This window comes from Ursus arctos, unplaced genomic scaffold (assembly GCF_023065955.2).
Source record: "Ursus arctos isolate Adak ecotype North America unplaced genomic scaffold, UrsArc2.0 scaffold_28, whole genome shotgun sequence".
Classification (NCBI taxonomy): Eukaryota; Metazoa; Chordata; class Mammalia; order Carnivora; family Ursidae; genus Ursus; species Ursus arctos.
In genome coordinates, this window is record NW_026622963.1 from 22178434 (window position 1) to 22199001 (window position 20568).

Here is a 20568-nt window from a genome sequence, read left to right on the forward strand (position 1 = left end):
CGGTCTACTTACTTAAGAAACCCATGCTTCCTGGCTGGATGCCGGCATGCCAAACCTGCCCAGTCGTGCATAGTTTTATTCCTGTTACTAAATTAGGAAACCAAAGCAGGCAATGTCTGGGCCAACAGCAAAGAGAAAAGGCTCGGCATCATTAGTTGGCTTGTCTTCTTAAAGGCCGGATCATTAGAAGATATTTAATTTTTAATTAGAGATACCAAAGTAATTTAGCTTAATAAGGAGCAATACTAAGAAATAATTAAATGAAGTCATAGGGAGAAATACAAACGTTCAACAAAGTATTCTTCTGAACAGCCTTAATCATGATGTTGAAAATAAACTACTACCATTCAGAGCTTAATGTCTCAATGACGGATACTGAAATACTGCCTTATTTTTTTCAGCAGTGAGGAAGAAATGGGAAGTTATTCATCACAATTTTTACAAAGATCTACTAACACACTTTATGCAGAGCACTGTTTAGAGAAAGTGGAGCATTCAGAGACCTGAGTGAAGGAACACAAAGCAGGATTTCAAAAAAACAAAGTCACTTTGTTTATTTTCAAATTTTTGAATGACAGAAAAATATAGAAGGGAAAATCCAATTTTCCACATTCCAAATTTCACTTTCCCCTAATTAGCATATCAGAGGGGTTTCAAAAGACGATAGTTGTTAAATAGCATTCCTTAAAGTATTTTATTTTATTTTTAAAGATTTTATTTACTTATTTGACAGAGAGAGAGAGACAGCCAGCGAGAGAGGGAACACAAGCAGGGGGAGTGGAAGACGAAGAAGCAGGCTCCCAGCAGAGCAGGGAGCCTGATGCGGGGCTCGATTCCAGGACCCTGGGATCATGACCTGAGCCCAAGGCAGACCCTTAATGACTGAGCCACCCAGGCACCCCTCCCTAAAGTACTTTAAACATACCTGATACTTCATCAAAAGTTAAAGCTTGACTCCTAAGGGTGATGGGAGAATTTTAGTTCCAGCAATATCTGAGTGGTATTTCTTAAAAACATTTTGTTAAATATTGATACATTTCAAAGTAGTACTTATTTTACTTCAGTTTTTTTCTATGCAAGAACTTAAAAATTTAAATACGTGCTATAAAAATCTATATTTTATATGGATGAAATGTATATAAAGACAAGAATTTGCACATTGTAGAAAGACTACAATTTGAACATTATAATAAGCCCTGACAGGCTTGATTATCAAATATGACTTAAAAGAAAAAGAAGATGTTCACAATATTTACTTCCCAACCTTCAGCAATACAGACTTCCATATTTATAAAGAAGCCACAAAGAGAACTCTATAGTAACCATCCTAGTTGTTTGGTATCCTTTCATCTAATCTTTTTATACATATTTCCATGATTTTTATACAACATTGAAATGCATTTAGGTAATCTGGTGTGAGACAAAACCCAGAGCCTTTCTCTTCTTTTTGCTCAACTCCCACCACCACAATCTGGCCATCAGTGAGGAGCAGAAGCAGGTCCACAGGGAATTGGACAAGCAGAAGCAATATCCCTTAGTCTCAAGGCTATCCTTCAACTGTCCCTCCTACTGAAGTCACAATGCAAACCATGTCCATCTAGCCCCCTTGTCTGGCCCTTCACTGTCCCTATATTATTGATAAGAGGCACCCTGCTGTGGGAGGCACAATAAAATTATAGAGACACAAGTTTTAAGTCATAAGTTACATAAATAAGAATAAAAGCAAGTAATAGATTGATTAGAAATTATAGCCAATAGTGTAATAATCCCCAATGATCAGTGTAATAAAAGGTCTTCCAGACCCTCATTTTTACCTTATTGCTACATAAAGAAACATGTATATAGATGAAATACCCAAAAAGAGGGAAAAATCAATTTTCTCTGGTTGTAAAAGATCAATGATTTATTTTTCAAAACAAATTTGAAAAAAAAAAACAACAAAACTGAAAAGACTCACATGGCCTCCTTTCAAAACTTCCTATAAAGCTATCATAATCAAGCCAATGTGTATTGTCATAAGGAGAGACAAAGACTAACAGACCAGAACATTAGAAATAAACCCATATGTTTTATAGACAATTGATTTTCAACAAAGTTACCAAGAAAATTCAACAAAGAAAGGATAGTCGTTTCAACAAATTGTGCTGGAACAACTGAATATCCCATATATAAAATAAAAAAATATGAAGAGACAAGCCACAGACTTGGAGAAAATATTTATACATAATATATTTGATAAAGGACTTGCATCCAGACAAGAATAGGGTTGGCAAACTTGCTCTAAGGGGTCATTTAGTGAACATTTTAGGCTTTGGGAATCATACAGTCACCATCGCAACTACTCAACTATACCACTGCAGCACAAAATCAGCCATCGACAGTATGTATGTGAATGGACATGGCTGTCTTCCAATAAAACTTTATTTACAAAATCAGGTGGAGGGTCAGAATTGGCCCATAGGTCAGAGTTTGCTAACCCCTGGTCTCTAACACCTCCTTCCAGGTTATCTGATTCTCATTCTATGAGAGCTATTTCACAACTCTGTAAGTTGTAAATTACCAATACCAATGTAAAATAATCCTTGTTTATAAACACAAAAATAAATTATGTCCCACAGAGAGACAACCCGCTGTCCCTGTGGAAAAAACCAGCTTTGCTTCCATTTGAACATCCATCTCAACATTCTTAATCTGTAAATGTTCTGTTCTTTGTATCCTCCTTTGAACTGGTTTTAAGACCTTACCAGTCTCCTTATTAATAGGTCAAATAAAAGGTTTAACACATTTTAAACTTTTTATATCTGCATGGAAATCATGATCTTACCTTTTTTTGTGAAAACTACCCTTTAACATCAGAATATATAAAGAACTCTTACATCTAATAATAACACAAACAACTCAGGGGCTCCTGGTGGCTCAACTGGTTGAGCGTTCGACTCTTGGTTTCAGCTCAGGTCATGATCTAAGGGTCCTGGGATTGAGTTCCCTGTTGGGCTCCCCACTCAGCAAGGAGTCCGCTTGTCTCCCTCTCTCTCTGCCCTCCCCCCGCTCTCTCTCTCTCTAAAATAGATGGATAAATCTTAAAAAAAAAAAAAAGAAAGAAAAAAGAACACAACAACAAAATTGAGCAAAAGATTTCTAAATAGATATACTTCACCAAAGAAATGGCAAATAAGCACAAGAAAAAGATACTTAGTCTGTTCAAGCTGCTATAACAGAAATACCATAAATTTGGTGGCTTAAAAACAACAGAACTTTATTTCTCACTGTTTTGGAGGCTGAGGAATCTAAGATCAAGGTGTTGGCAGATCCAAGGTCTAGTGAGGGTCTGCTTTCTCATTAACGGCTATTTTCTCACAGTGACCTGACAAGGCGCAAAGTGTGAGGGAGCTTTCTCAGACTTTCTTGATAATGGCACTAATCTCATTCTTGAGGGCTCTGTCCTGATGACCTAATTACCTCCAAAAGGCCCCAATTCCTAATACCATCACCTTGGGGGTTAGGATTTCAACATACGAATTTTGTGAGGACGCAAAAAGATGCTTAATCTTCAGTTACTAAGGAAACGCAAAATAAAATCATAATGAGTTGCTACTATACAGCCACTAGAACAGCCACAATAAAAAGACTGAAAATACCAAATCCTGGCAAGGATATGGAGCAACTAGAACCCTCATACACTGCTAGCAGGAATGTAAATGGTATAGCCCCTTCGGAGAACAATTTAGCACTTTCTTTCAAAGTGAAAAATATAGTTAACCACACAATCCAGCAATTCTACTCCTAGGCATTTACCCAAGAGTAAGGAAAACATTTGCCTACAAAAAACTTGTGCACAAATGTTCATAGCAATATTATTCATAACAGCCCAAATTAAAAACAATTTATATGGTCAGTCACCTAGTGAATAAACAAAATATGGCATATCCATACAATAAAATGTTACTTAAGAATAAAAAACCCCAAACTACTAAAACATGGAACTGTAGGGGCGCCTGGGTGGCACAGCGGTTAAGCGTCTGCCTTCGGCTCAGGGCGTGATCCCGGCATTATGGGATCGAGCCCCACATCAGGCTCCTCCGCTATGAGCCTGCTTCTTCCTCTCCCACTCCCCCTGCTTGTGTTCCCTCTCTCGCTGGCTGTCTCTATCTCTGTTGAATAAATAAATAAAATCTTTAAAAAAAAAAACATGGAACTGTATAAAGAACATTATGCTAAGTAAAACAAACCAGACACAAAAGGCTACATATTACATGATTCCGTTTATACGTAATTTCTAGAAAAGGCGAAACTATAGAAATAGAAAGATGAGCAGTTGGCTGAGGATAAGAACGGGCTGGGGACAAACAGGAACTGGGGAACTTTTGGGGACAATGGACATATTCTAGAACTCAATTGTGATGAGGGTTCCTCAACTGTGTACATTTAAATAAAAGTCATCAAATGGAACATGTAAAATGGTAAATTTTATGCTATGTAAATTATACCTCTATAAAGATGTTTTTAAAAAATCAGTGGGTAGTAGTTTAAATAAATTAGTAACCCATGCCAGGAACGACATTACTGACATAGTTATAAAGATTAACAAGATATTATTTAAAGTGATATGGAGGAAAAAAAGTTGTGTACAGGTCACACTTTGTAAATCGATTACAGAGAGCGCCCCGGAGATAAGGAAATCAAAGCATTATTTCTTGCTTTACTGTTTCTATATCATAACTTTACAGAGTTTCTGATTTAGAAGTAGCGAGAAATTTAAACTATTGATAGGAGATAAATAGACATGATATATAAATGCTCATATCTTGTATTATGTCATGTCTTTTAGCATCAGAAACAGATTTTTGACACTCATTCCATGCCCCTTCATAAAATGAAACCTGTTAACGTTAGCGTAAGTTTAAGGATGTTGGATTTTAGTGGTAGAAGGTGTATCAGAGCCCATCAAGTTAAAACCTATGTACCACGCTGAGTAAGAAAATGGAGACATAGGGATTCAGTGACATTAAGTTTATAGGCTTTTGCTTTATTGACAGTTGACAGTTCTTAAAGCTCCATGGAATTCTAGGTGTAGGAAATTCAAATAGCTTTAGCCATAAAGTTCAAAAGTAATTCCACAGGATATCATACGCAAACCAAGAGCATTCAAATAAAAGAGATACGATGACTAGCGCTTTAGAAAAAAATTCTTAAGAAGTACAGAATAGGTAAAACTGTACTAATTGTTGAATTACAAAGCTGATTTGATCTACTATGTTAAGAATCTCAAAAAACAAACAGAAGAAAACTTTCATTTTTCTCTTTCATTTAAAATTAACAGTATTCTATAGTCTATATTTAATATATCACTCACTAAATGTAATCTAAATTTTTGGTTCTTAAATTGCTAAATAATTTGGGGATTTGATATGCATAAAATATATATCCAATTATGCCACTGGATCATTTCACTTTAAATGAACAAAGCATGGAAATTTATCTCTGAACAAGAGCAGTTTCTCTTGCGTGCGTACAGACTGTAAGATAATATTCCATGTATATAAGACAATATTTGTGACTCTCCATGATTATGCATAAAAATTAGTAGAGAAAAATTGTCTCACATAGTTAAATAGGCAATATTCAGTCACCTAGTGACAGCGGGCAACAGAAGAACCATACCACAGAAATCATAATTTGGGTTTGGGATATATACAACAATATGCATAATTATGCATACTTTTTTGAAAGTGTTTCCCGAGCTATATTTGTTCTGTTTTAGAGTAAACATCTTTCTCAAGTCATGCAAAGAGAAAATTATAAAAATATTTTTTTGGTTACTCAACTGAAGACTTAATAATTCAATTTTTAGTCTTATTTGATTTATAAAAACTTATACTTTCATTCATGAAAATATACACTTAAATTTTAAAAGAAGGCAAAACGGGATAAGGGAAAGAAAAATTCTGAGATTACCCTAAACATCTATATATATCTTTCAGCTATTATTTCCAAAAAACTCGATTATTTCAACATTTTACAAAATGACTATGAAGTTACAGTAAAAACTCATGTAAGGAAAACAGATTCACGTTATGAACCTAAATGTATAAGTAAATAATATGACTTCTACAAAACCTGCTGTTACTTTCAAAAAAATAAATACTAAGACACTGATAACTGATACTCTAAGTTTACACTAAAGTAATAAATACTAAACTTTTGAAACCAAAAAGAAAAAAGTCATCAAAACAAGACCTGCCAGGCTTTCTCTTTCAGAATGTCAACAGATCCAGCGAAGAAACAGAGAAGACATACAACCAGCTAATGACACTTGTTGTAAGCATATAAGGACATTCATTTTTAAATCCTTTGACACTTTGACAGCCACAACTTTGACTTCAAGTTTCCTCACTTACAAATAAATACACGACGAAAACTAACACAAGTTGTTTAAAAACAATATATCTGTGTAAAATTTTGATTTTTTAAAAAGGAATAGTAGAAAGGATTGAACAAAGAACTGCGATGTCAATTGTGTGTGTATGTTTGGGGGGGGTTGGTAACAAACCATATCAAACCAAATTTTGTTTAATTACTTCTCATTATATCAACCCTTGGCAAATCATAAAGCTTTTCATTCACTAAAACAATCATTACCTTTAAAATTACTTGCACAATAGACAATATGACTTAAAACCTTTAAAAGGTTAAAACAATTTAAAGATGAGGTAAGCAGCGAGTATGTTCAAATAAAATATGAAACAAAATAAAGGTGTTATACATTGAAGGCAATACTTTTTAGGAAACACCTATTTCAGCACATAACCTATATTCTGCCAGTTAGTTTTTCTTCACAATTATATAGTTCGATCTAAAACTATAATATCCTGATGTCACAAAACAACATCTGAAATCAAGGTAAAAAAACAAAACAAAACAAAAAGACAGCTCTAAAATAACCAGGAAAATATAATCATTTTAAATGTATCTATTTAAAACTTGTCTTTTCCAAAGACCAGTTCACAAATTCAAATCACTATTAAAATATAAAAAACATATTTAATACTCAAAAGATCTTTAGTAAAAATGAACTATAAACCCCAAGTTTTGCCAAGATACCAAAGCTATGATAGAAATTACTTCACACTACCTTGAAAGTACTGCAAGTTGATTTACATCCAAAAATAACAATTCAATCTCTGAATTCCCATTAATAAGTTGTGCCTAAAAAAATTATTTAATAAGTTCTCAAGAACATTCACTCCACAAGATTAAGATCATTTATATTCATCAGCTTTTTTTTTAATGCCCCTAATCCCTGCTATTCGTGATAAACATATGGTCATGAACCCATTATGGGCTTCTCTCCCTGCAACCACAACACTTTTGGCAAATTATTTAAGTGAAGCATTTTAACTGCCGAAGTCGTTTTTCAAATCTGTAATTTAGAAAGATAATCCTTAAAAAAGTATCTGTGACAGAGTAGGAGTTGAATATATTTCAGTGATACAGTAATGGGATATACTCAAATCCAAATCACTGGGTCCTGAACACCACTTACACATCAGCTCAGTCCCTCAACCTCAAGCATGACTTCTCCTTAAACCCTCTTCAGCTGACCCCACCAGCACCATGCTCATAAAAGACCATGGCAGAGAAAATTAATTGTACACAGAAAGGGAAGAATAACAGTACTGCACGTAAAGTAAATTTGGAAGTATTCCCCTTGGGATTTCAAATTGAGTTGCTGCTATTATGATGTTAGCCGCTTTTAAATCTTTTCACAAAGGAATGGGCCGTGGAAAGGAATTCAACATGCCTTAGCCAGTAGTATGATTGATGGGAGAAGCTTTCCAAGTCTGAAGGACTAACTTTTCTCCTTTTGCCTTTTTTTTTAAAGTATCATCACAATGAACTTTTGTTTTTCAGATGTTTGGCACGTGTTCTGCCATTTCCCTTCACGTCTTTCCTAAAAAGGAGTACTTTCTGTATTTACTTGACACGGAAAAGGATGCATGGTCCAGAAAACAAAACTTTTTTTTCTTTTAGAAGAATCTTAATGGCCATTTTTATTCCAAGGTTCTTGCCCAACTTTTAAACCTTGGAAAAATCTGTAAATAAAATTTTAAAGTTTTAGCTCCATTTGTAACCAGATTGAACAATACGTAATAGTATTGAATATAAAAATATTTTTTCTGGGAAATCCGTGTGTTTTAATACACTGAGATAATGTTATGTAAAAACCTGAATAAAATATCTATATGTTACTATAAAGTAACTAATATGTATTTAGCTATGGTATAAAGTTACCTTACACTAATAGAGTATTATGTATAACAAGTATATTAATAAAGTAACTTTACGCATGTAAGAGACAATGAAAGAACAGATTGTGAATATGAGTTTAGAACTCTGATAGACAATTTATTCAATTACTCGGTGATTACCTAGCAAGCTGAGGATGGGTAAATTATTAGATTTTTATCCCTCTGTCCATTAGTTGTCAAATGGGTATCTTAACCACTCTGCACTGTACCCAGATGACTGAGTACTAACACACTCAATATTTCTTTCTCTACCCTGTCTACTCTCTTCCTTAGAAGTACAAATATTAGTCTAAAGTATTAGACAATAAAACATCACAAGCTCCTTTTAAGTCTGGGTCTACATTTTGTGCACCTTCACCATCCCCACTTCCTCTACTACACAGCATGGTACTTTGAACCAACAGATACTTTTTGTTAGGCAGATGGAACAGTAAGCCAGTGCCCCCAAGTAATGTAGATAACCCTACAAAATAGAGAAAGTCTATTTATATATATTGCTGACCGTACATATATAGCCTGGTGACCTCAGAAGAGTGCTCTACCAGAGAGTAATTATTTAGATTCTTTATTAGTGAAAAAATACGCTAGCTAGTTAATTTACCAGCACTGATGTGGAATCAGTGAAAAGCTGAGTCTCCCTAGGAGGGTAAATTACCCCCAAATTACTATGGTAGCCACCAAGGAGGGTAATAGGGGGTGAAGAGCCATGATAATTTGGGGGAAAGGGGGTACAATAAGATCCTTTGTGTTCTGAGGATTCCCTTTGAGTTGATCTCTGAACGGCGGGCACAATGGAAGAGACGGCAATGAAACCAGGGCTGCCCCTGTATTCCTGGAGCTGCCCAGCATCCCTAGAAACCAACCCAGGAAACACTAATACGGATCACCAATGACCAGTCTGTACCTACAGGAGTGGGACTGGCACTTCTGAAGAAGCACTGCGGCCTGTGCTATCATCTGTCAGATGATGCCAACGAAGTCTCAACGATTGGGGTAGTAAGCAACAGTGGAAGCCCCAGCATGACCAGGCTCCAGTCCTGCTGTGTGCTCCACAGGAAGAAGGCTGGTCTGTTTCTCTTTGCCTCCACATTAGACCAATGAGCACAGAGGTTCCATAACAATTTAGGTGGCAACGGGACAGGGCTAAGAAGAGATACTAAATTTCATTTTGATAAAGCAATAAGAGGCTCAACTGGAAGAAAAACACATTTTAAGAAAAAAATAATAAACCTGACCATACTTGAAGGCTGAGTTTTTGGAACAATTCATGCTAGTTATATGTAGCACGTATTTCTGTGTTTGAGTATTTTATTTTCACAGACGTATGTGCTTTTGTGTGCTTTTGTTATTTTTTAAAACTTTTATTATTAAAGTAACACTGCTTTAGTGTTTTTAATTTGGACTAAAAATCTTTCCTTTTTTGGTACGCAAAACAACTTTTTAAGGATAAAAAAAATTTTTTTTTAAAAATAGGCTGATTTATGTGCCAGATGTAAGCAACATCTTTTCGGACTCCAGTTACGTTCTGTTGTTTGTTTGTTACCACAACCTTCTCTCATGGGAGTTTACAGCAAATCACAAAAGCATCAGTCTTCTGTTGACTACCAGGAGCGAGCGGATGCTTCTAATATCCATTGGCCCTTGTGGTCTTTACCAAAGGGTGAATCACAAAAGGGTCTGGCAAGCAGCTCTGCACTGATGGAAACCTTTCCTTAATATTCCCTTATTTGCAAGTGCATGGTATTTGTCTTCCTAACAAATCACATAATTTTACTTGATCAAGTTAGAAAAAGCCTTTGGAATAAAATGAGTTTACATTTGTTCTGTAACAATGTTCCAGTTTTGAAGCTAGAAGGAGAAGGCAACATACAAATGTTTAATTGGTACGTAATTCATATATAGGAAAGCATTCAGGTTAGCATTCAGACGAGAAATCAAAGAACATGTAATGGACTCCCACTTCCAGACATGACAGGGTCACTGCCACCAGACTTGCTCCCACCAAAATACAATAAAACTACTCAAAAATAGATGAGGGAACTGTGTTCAAGCAACAGACGGGAAACACAGAACTTTGATCCCTGAAGAGGTGAGCCCCATGTTGGGACGTGGCTTTCTGCCAAGGGGTGCACTCTGGGCCACAGCACAGGGAAGTGGAACCCAAGCAGAGCTCAGCAGTCTCACAGAGCAGAAGAGCCAGAGATCCAACCTGGAGAGCTGAAGCAGCTGGAAAATGTAGGCCAGGGTACCAAAGGGGAGAAAACTGTGAGGTGAAGAGGTGCTTAATAAATGGCATACTGGAGAGAGCAAAAGAAGTCAGTGAGCAGAAGACAGATCAGCAGATACATCATGCAACCTTCAGATCAAGAGAAAAAACATTTCTTAGAAGAACAAAGCCTCGGTGACCTGTGAAACAATATCAAACGATTTAATATGTGTGACTAGAGCTCCCAAAAAGAAAGGAAACGGGGCAGAAAAATATCTGAAGAAATAATGACAGAAAACTTCCCAATTTGGGAATCAAGAAAACCCCAACCAGGATATTTTTAAAGTCCTACATTGTGGCACATCCTAAACAAACTGCTAACAAAAGATAAAGAGAAAAATGTTAACATAGCCATAGAAAAAGATATTATATACAAGGTAACAATGATACAAATTGCAACTGATTTCTCATCAGAAACAATGGGGTCAGAAGACAATATGGAAGGTCACCTTCATAAAGTGCCAGAAGGAAATCCTGTCAACTGAGAATTCTATATCCAGAGAAAATATTCTTCAAAAATAAAGACAGTTTTGCATAAAGAAAACTGAGATAGTTCATTGTTGAAGGACCTGCATTACAAGAAATACAAAAGGAAGTACTTCAGGCTGAAGAGAAGTAACACCAGACAGAAAATACATCCACAGGGAAGAACGAAGAGCGTGCGTAATAGTAAATACATGGGTAAAAACAAAGAATATCCTTTTTTATTATCTTGATTTCCTTTAAAGACAATTGACTGTTGCAAAATAGATACTATATTGTAGGGCTCATGACATATAGGAGAAAATACGATAAAAGAACATGAGGGTAAATGGAAGTACACACTACTGGAAGAGGCTTACAATCCATATTAAGTGGTAAAACATCCTAAGTAAATTGTAATAAGGATATATGTGTGTGTGTATATATATGTGTGTGTGTATATATATATATATACATATATATATATCATTATGAAATATATATATGAAAACATATATCCATAAAAAGCCTTACACAAGACTGTTTAATATTACCTGTATTCATCATAGTCCAAAGTTAGAAGAAACCTGTATGTCCATCAAGAGGGAAATAAATAAATGAACCGTATATTCAAATATTTGAATACTACCCTGCAAATTAAAGAACAATGGACTACTGATATATGCAAGAGCGTGGATGCATCTTGAATATCTGACTCCACTTATGTTCAACAGCAGATCACATTAATCTGTGGTCACAGAAATCAGAAGAGTGTTCACCTATGGTCAACAGACTGGAAGAGATACGAGAGTACTTTCTGGGGTAATGGAAATGTTTTGTATCTTGACGAAGATGCTGATTACATGGGTACATACATTTGTCAAAACTCAGAACTGTACATTTGTGCATTTCACTATATGTAAATTTTACCTCAATTAAAAAAAAACTAAGAGAAGACAAAAATATGAAGAACAAAAATTAAAAAGAAAATCAAGAAGGTCTTCAATGATAACTGTTCAAGTTCAATGTTGGGTATATGGGGGTTCATCATTCTACCGTACTTTTGTATTTCAAATTTTCCATAATAAAAAGTTTTTTAAAAACAAAGGCAATGAAAAATGTATTAATATATTCATATTAATGTATTGTATAATGTATTACTAATACACAATAATATATTGTATATTTGAATTTGCTGAGAGTAGAACTCGTGTTACTTAGTTTCACTGTGGTAATCATTTCACACTGTAAACATATATCAAAAATCATGCTGCATACCTTAAAAATATATGATTTTTATGTGTGAAATGTAAGATCAAAAATAAAAATTTTAAATATCACGGTAAAAAAAATAAGCCAAAATATTCATTTAAACTTTTCCTTATGGTATTTGGATACAAACCTACAAAACCCATTGCCAAATAAAATACAAAGTTATTAAAATAATAATTTTTTAAAAAGGGAATGGGGCCTGCTCAAAAAAAACAGTGCTTCAAGATTCCAAAGTTCTTATACCATAAACCATGACTTCAATAATTTTATCCAGGAAGATTTTTTGAGTGATTATTTATTCATCTTGGAACCAAGTTAAATCCGTATTATTAAATTAGCCTTATCTTTCAGGCCGGGTTATGGACTAAGTCAGGAAGATATTTAAAACAGGTATATCGTGAACCTTCCTTCAGTCCAAGGTGCCCGTCTGTCGGAATTCGCTGGAGCCCATGCACAGATGACTCAGAGCTACCACTAGGGTGTTCTCTGGCCAGTTCTCTGCTGCCAGTATTCATATCACTGGGGCTGAGGCTTTTTCTACAGAAGGCCGCTGCTCTACCACATGTGTGTAGGGACAGCAAGCACCCCCTCGTCTAAGCAACTCTGAACCAGTACTTTTTGGGAGCTGAGGTTTAAAGGCTTAGGCCCCTCAACACTTAAGCAGGATGATCCCTTGTGTTTTACACAGGATTAAGCTCTCAGTGCCCACTGTGGTGGTTGGTGGAGGAGTTCAGTGCCACCCCAAAATATGCCACTCTGGCATACTAATTATTTTGAGTCAAAGGCGCTGAAAACGGGCAGGTGCAAGAAGGAACTTTGACCTTCCCTTTTCTTCCTAAAAGCATGAGATAAAAGTCCCATGTAAAAGTTGTCTTCCCTGTACTGGGAGGAAGGAAGACATTATTATCACCAGAGATGGAGAGTAGAGACCAAGGGAGATCTTAACAAACCAACCTTGTTAAACTAACCCTCATGTTCCTAGTCGCTGTTTCACAATTACCTGCCCTAACCCAAACCCCTTTGTCTTGTCACATTTTCACAGCTACTACTCTTTGTCCAACCTAGTGTATAGGTGTTTGGCTTTAACTGCTCCTTTAGGTCTTCATTTTTCTGATGAAGCTTCCTTTGCACACGTAAAAATTACTAAATAAAATTTGTATACTTTTCTCCTGTTGATCTGTCTTATGTCAGTTAATTCTTGGGCCCAACTGGAGACCCTAAGAGGGCACAGGAAAAACTGTACCTCCCCTACACGGGCTTACTAACACACTCTAAGCTGTCTCTACATTCCTGTCTCCTGTCACCGCTTCACACCAGTGTTCTCTGTTCCTCCCAAAAAACCACCTGTGCTGGGGTGGGGGGTGTGGGTGTAGGCACATCTAAGAGAAAGGGTGCAAAGAATGTTGTAAAGAGGGAAAAAAACAGACGACAGAAGGAACCACTTTACAGACATACTACTGACATATTACTGATCATGCTATTGGTAACCTGGACTTCCTACTACTAAGAAGAGCTTTTGCAACTTCAAAGTATTAATAGTTAAGTAAATAAGCGAGTTCAAAACACCATTAATCCTATACCCCAGAATGGCTGCTTTAAGCCTTCAGGGCAGCATTGTTACATGGAGGTCTTTTGGTTACAATTCACAGAAGCCAACTTAAGAGCTAGCTTAAGCACAAAGCCTATGGGCCTGAAGGACACTGAGGACACAACCAGTGATTGGGATACTAAAGAAAGTCTCTGCCTCCCCCCTGGGTTGCTCAGGCGGATGAGCGTCTGCCTTCAGCTCAGGTCATGATCCTGGGATCGAGTCCTGGGATTGAGTCCTAGCATCAGGCTCCCTGTTCACTGGGGAGCCTGCTTCTCTCTCTGTCTGCCACTCCCCCTGCTTGTGCTCTCTCTCTCTGTCAAATAAATAAACAAACAAACAAATAAATAAATAAATACAGAAAGAAAGAAAGAAAGAAAGAAAGAAAGAAAGAAAGAAAGAAAGAAAGAAAGGAAGAAAGACTCTGCCTCCATCTACTCTCTGTATATCTGCTTCATCTTTCTTCTTTTTTCTGTTTCCCAATCCACGTGGCTATTTCCCAGCACCTCGTCAGATTACAGAGCATTGTGCAACAGCCTGGAGAGAAAAAGAGACTGATTTTCTTTTTCTCATTTCTCCTGATGTCTCTTACTCTCTCTCCTTCTCCCCCACTAGCCTCTTCCAAAACTCCCAGGATAAGAACTGTTCTACCGGATCAGCTACCTACACCAGCACCAATTAACTGTAGAGATAAAGCCATGTCACAAGGTAGGAAAATGGCAGTACATTCAGTCTAACAGAATGGGGGAAAGGGGTACCCCAGAAAATGGGTCCCAGTCCATATAGCTGGTACCAGGTGGGTATTGGCAGACGACTCAATAGAACCAACCATATGACTCATGAATGTGTTTGCAAAACTGTTGAAAACACTGGCCCTTCTTCACAGCAACAGGTACATACTCATAAATACCAAACTGTGTGCAAATTTCAGGGCATTCATGAAACCCCTATAATTCATTCTTAGATCCCAGTCTTAAAACTCTCTATATATGCATCTAGATTTTTCAAATGTTGCAGATTTTTTAAATATTGGTATAAAATTTTTCAAATTTTAAATATTGAAAATGAAATCATATTCAAAGGTTTTCAACCACAACAAATGCACATAACGAAACATTAAGTCTTTCGAGGGAACTGGTGCCTGCTGTCATCAAACAGAAGTAACACAGGAGTCCCTCACATTTTTGTTTTTGTTTTTTTTACTACACTTAACAATACTTTCCCATTGTATATGACCAACATGACCAGACACTTGGGCGATATGTATCCAGCCCCTCAGCCATTCAAATCATAACATATGAAATTACCTCATAAAAAGATAAATAAAGTGAATCACATAATTAGTAAGGTCTAGTCTATTGCTACTGATGATGGCCTAGAAAGAAGAAAATCTACACACGGCTCAGTCAGAAGTTTCTACTCAAAATACAGCTATTACTGTATATAATTTTACCCAAATCAGGCAAAATCAAACATATACAACAGACAAAAGCAATGGAAATAAAACCAGTAGTAAATGCTTAAAATCTATTATGCAACAGGTGAGATATAAATTAAAAATTAGATGCAAGCAGTCAGAAAACCTATACCCTTTACTGGTTATTAGGAAGCAGTCAATGACATTAGTAGCACATCCTTAACCTCTAAGAGTATATAATGGAAGGAAATGACCACATTCTACCACAAAATGCTCTTATATTACAGGAAAAAACAGAATAATAGAATACAAAGAACAATGGTTTAACAGAATTGTATTTCTCATATGCTCTTTAAATATATATAAAAAGGGACTTCTGAATACAGTATTATATCCATATATCTTGATTTTACAGTAGATCTTGTAAAAGTTTCATATATGAGAATATGAAAACCCGAAGTATTATCTTTGCTGATAACATTTCCTAGGCGCTTTCCAAAAGAGAATCTAATTTCCTGCGTATCTGAATATATAAACTTGATGAAAGCTAGAATGATAAAACACCACAGAGCCTGATTACATACAATAAACTCTAAAAGAAAGATCAGATTCCTACACCATATTGAAATTTTTTGTATTAACTATCTTTGGAAAATGTAAGACAGTAATTATATAAGGTTAAAGAATTTTTTAAGCAGAGTCAATCACTGTACTATTTTTGCAAACAATATTGAACCTATATTATTAAGGGCGGCACATAAAGTCTAAAAATTAATAAGTTGCTGTGTCTCACTTAGACATGTTTGTACTTGAAAGAGTTTAGAGAAAGTATTTTTTATGTCACAAAGAAATATTATAGACTTTTTAATTCATGGATTAAGCATGAGTAGTTTTTACCATTCTCATGTGAGCCTGAAGTTCCATGACAGGTAGTGATCTGTAATTTTGGTTGAGTCACGCATTTCACCTGGTTACACTAAGAGACTGGTTGGTGCTCCTGAGTTACTAAATAGAAATAATCTTCGACAATGTGACATCTGCATTTTTCTCTGCTCATTCTTGACTGCAGAGTAACTTTCATATAATACTTAAGGCACAAGTTTTTTATTTTTTTAACATACTTCACCTTTTTTTTAAATATGGGAAATGACATGTGACAGAATTCGCAAATGTGTGGATTCACAAAAGAATACCCCTTTATGCCCCTTGTAAGAGAGTCAACAGGTTTAATGGTAGCTCAGGAGAATGCAGAATTTCAGTACTATGCATATGTACATCACATTCTAGAAGGATGTTCAGTAGGCAGAACTGATAATTAGTTCTAGGACTCAAACTTAAATTCTGCTATGAAATTCTAGTCAGATTTATTAAATCAAAGCTAATGTACATCAGCTACCTCACTAGAGAATGACAGAAAACACTATTTCCTTTTGGGGTACTAAAATGATTACATCATGCAAAGTTCATCTAAATTCTCTTATGTAAAATATTCAGAACTGAGTTACTTTTTTGTACAAATATTTCACCAGAGGAGTGACTTGAAGGGGCACTGATCGCAAAGCAAAATTGTAGTAATTGTAGCTAAAAACATAAATGCCACCTTCTTATGTCCACATCAGGTAAAAGACCCTTAGACACATTTCACCCACATTCCTTAGTTCCATCTTCAAACAAATGGACCACCCCAAATCACAAATATACCCAAAGCTCACTGCCTAGACACACAGTGACAAACAGAAATAAAAACAGATATGTAAATAGACAAGAAACTATTCTGTGCTACAGACTATGATTACCTGGAGGTAGGAATTGCAGTTGGTTATTAGCTAATCGAAGATGACGTAAAGCTCTCAGACGACCAATTTCTGGGCAAACAATTTCTAAGGCATTGTCACTAAGATCCAAACACTGGAGTTTTACGAGGGATCCAATGGCTTCAAAGAGAAAAGAAAGGTAAAGGCAAAATTAATTTGACCCACGTGTTATGACAAATCTTTAATGCAAGTACTGCTAATTAAAATATCTTTTTTTTTTTTTTAAGATTTTATTTATTTATTTGACAGAGATAGAGACAGCCAGCGAGAGAGGGAACACAAGCAGGGGGAGTGGGAGAGGAAGAAGCAGGCTCATAGCAGAGGAGCCTGATGTGGGGCTCGATCCCATAACGCCGGGATCACGCCCTGAGCCGAAGGCAGACGCTTAACCGCTGTGCCACCCAGGCGCCCCTAATTAAAATATCTTAATATCCCTGCTTCTGTTGTGCAAATAATAAAAACATAGATCAAAGTAAATTTTATAGGAGTGATAAGACTTCAGCCTTGATATAAAATATGATAAGTTAAAAAGCACAAATAAAAAGGTTACAGTGTAAAGCATTGCTTGAATACATAAATGATGAAATGATATATAAGGTCTTTTTGTCTAGCCAAAATTCTTAGCTGGATTTATTAAATTTAAAATTTAAAAGGGCACCTGGGTAGCTCAGTCAGCTGAGTGACCGACTCTTGATTTTGGCTCAGGTCACGATCTCGGGTTTGTGGGACTGAGCCCAGTGTTGAGCTGCACACTTGGCAGGGAGTCGGCTTGAGATTTTCTCTCTCCTTTTCCCTCTGCTCCTCCCCTGCACACATGAGCATGCGTGCACACGCTCTCTCTCAAAATAAATAATTAATCTTAAAAAAAATTTATCATTTTGGGGTGCCTGGCTGGCTCAGTCAGTGGAGCATGTGACACAATCTCGGGGTTCTGAGTTCGAGCCCCATACTGGGTGTACCAAATACTTAAAAAATTATAAAATTAGATCAAAAAAAATAAATATCTTTCAAATTTATCATTTTATTATTTACCTAACAATTTATGCAACAATAATTTACCTAACCATTACAACCATTTTAGACATATTATATTCAATCAAAATTGTTAACTGAACTTACTAATCTTCGAAACTAATAAATTAAAGATGCTTTATAAGTAAAATTCCATAAAACTCCAATCAAAATTTGTTCTACTATTATAAAGGAAAGCATAAACTATGGTACCTCCCAACTAAAAACTGAAAGTGGACTTACCTTCTGGAACCACAACTATGTTATTTGAGTGAAGGTACCTGGGGGAAAAGAAGAAAAAAAAGAAAACAAAAGACAGTTGCTATCATCCAGTGCTTCTGCCAGATAACTAATCTGTAAAATGCTCACACAGAAATTTATCAAGTATAAAGGGACCAAAGCTTTCTATCGTACCCTACTCTAAGTATATGACATTGCGGTCATCACCGTTAACTAATACCTCGAGAATGATATTTTATGCTGGAATTGCAAATATTAAACCTATTTGTTATTTTAAAATAAAAGCATGCACAACCGCAATATTTTGAGGTATTTTTTTAAACTCAAAAAACAAATTACTAGTTTTTCTAGTTCATTTTAAAGTATTCAGGTTTTCAGAAAAACACGTATTGCATAAAGAAAATCAACACTTATTATGTAAATGAAAATGCAACTTTCAATTTCTGAAGGATAACTTCACAAAATAAATCAAAGCTATTTCCAGCTAATACGCTGACTGAGAACCAAGAACGGAGAGATTAAATACTGACCATTTACATTATCTGTAAAAATACTCAACTGTCAAGCTACATAATTTATTTCACAGCAAAAGGAATCTCATAAACAAGAATCAAATTCTTCTCTTAAAAAAAAAAAAAGGTTACCCCCGCTGACAAGTCCAGACAAGCCTAGTAAATAACACTTTTCCCACTGAAGTATCTTTAGCGCACTCTGGTGGAGACTTTATGCCATCAACAGTCGCCAACTATTCAGAGCAGAACAACAGCGACTACTGGAAATCATACAATAATTTAAAAATAAATTTATATCACTGATTTTGAGACGAGAGACCTGGATATTTTTATATTTTCAAATCTATCATTGTATTTGTTATGCTTCATGACTCAATCTTCATAAAGTATTTTTAAAAGAATATCGAAATTTTTTTCTACATTTTTAAGCCTAATATCAAATGTTTTAAAATGTCACTAACACAAAATAAGAAAGACACAAAAGTAATACATTTAAGATTATTTAATGCTGCTTTAAATAGATTTTGTGAAGGTATTAACCTGCTGGGTCTAACACAATTTCAACAAGTATTCCATTCTATCATATATTTTATTCCTTGCATTGTGTATATAAAATGCTTTCCTGTTTTTTAAGCATGAATTTTAGGAAGGAATACCTAGCTGCTTTATCAGACCACCCTAAAATTTCTTTGTGCCAAAACACCCTATGTAAATAAGTGTGCAAGCACACACGCATACATATACACATATTTGCATTTGTTACACACAAGCCAGGGTGCCTGGACACCAAAATAAAGAGACAACTGATTTTTCAGTCACCCACAAAATATTTGCCTAAACTCAAGTTCTACATATGCAAAAGGACCTTAAAATGGATGCCCAAATCAAAACACGAACTACGGTGCTCACTGTTACAAATGAAATCAAAAAGTGTATTTGAACACATTAAATTTACCTACATTAAAATGAAGATGCAGTCTACAGAAAGAATAGAATCTTCCCAATCCTAACTACAAAACATAGGTGCGCAGGACCATCCCTACCAACTGAAACACCATCTCAACTCAAGTTAATTCTGATGTGCAACTGATAAAGAATCATCGCTGGTGGGACGGATCAGAGAACAGACTCTGCAGGAAGAATGAGTGCACCTCAGTAGCCATGTGCCCAAGGGAAAATTACTCAGCTTCTCATTTCCTAATCTATAGAAGGAGGAATAATAACACCAACGACATCAGAATATTGTTAAGGATTAAACGAATCAATAAATGTAAAGCTCTTAGAACAATCAGAGGACCATGAATGGCCCTGTTATTGTTATACTTGTTATAGTTATTGTGAGTCATCTACAATCAAAGGTTTAGCAATTTTAAGTCACTTCTCTTTACTTGTTTTTTGTAATCTCAAAGTAGCTGACATGTTGGTGTTTCAATGTAACTAGTTTTCATCACGTTCTCCTACAGTGCAGGAGCTTTCATTCGTTGCCGGCAGGAATGCAAAACAACACAGCCACGTTGGAAAGTAATTTAGCAGTTTTTTAATAAAATTAGATACGGACATTTACTTAATAGTGATATGTCAATGTCAGTTTCTTATTTTTGACAAATGTATCATGGAATTTTAAGATGTTAACAATAGGAGAAACTGGGTGATAGGTGTACTAGAACTCTGTACTCT

The 20568-nt window shown here is 35.6% G+C and overlaps 1 protein-coding gene across 6 annotated transcripts in view; it reads right to left on the reverse strand.

Annotated features, from left to right (window-relative positions):
- Positions 1–20568, reverse strand: part of LRRC28 (leucine rich repeat containing 28) — a 168640-nt gene that overhangs the window by 111946 nt on the left and 36126 nt on the right. For all 6 annotated transcript variants that reach the window (XM_026510365.4, XM_026510366.4, XM_026510370.4 and 3 more), the window contains exons 4-5: positions 18383–18420; positions 17111–17248 (exon numbers count right to left, since the gene is read on the reverse strand). In XM_026510365.4, the coding sequence (XP_026366150.1) occupies positions 17111–17248; positions 18383–18420 (176 nt within the window). The remainder of the gene's footprint in view (positions 1–17110; positions 17249–18382; positions 18421–20568) is intronic.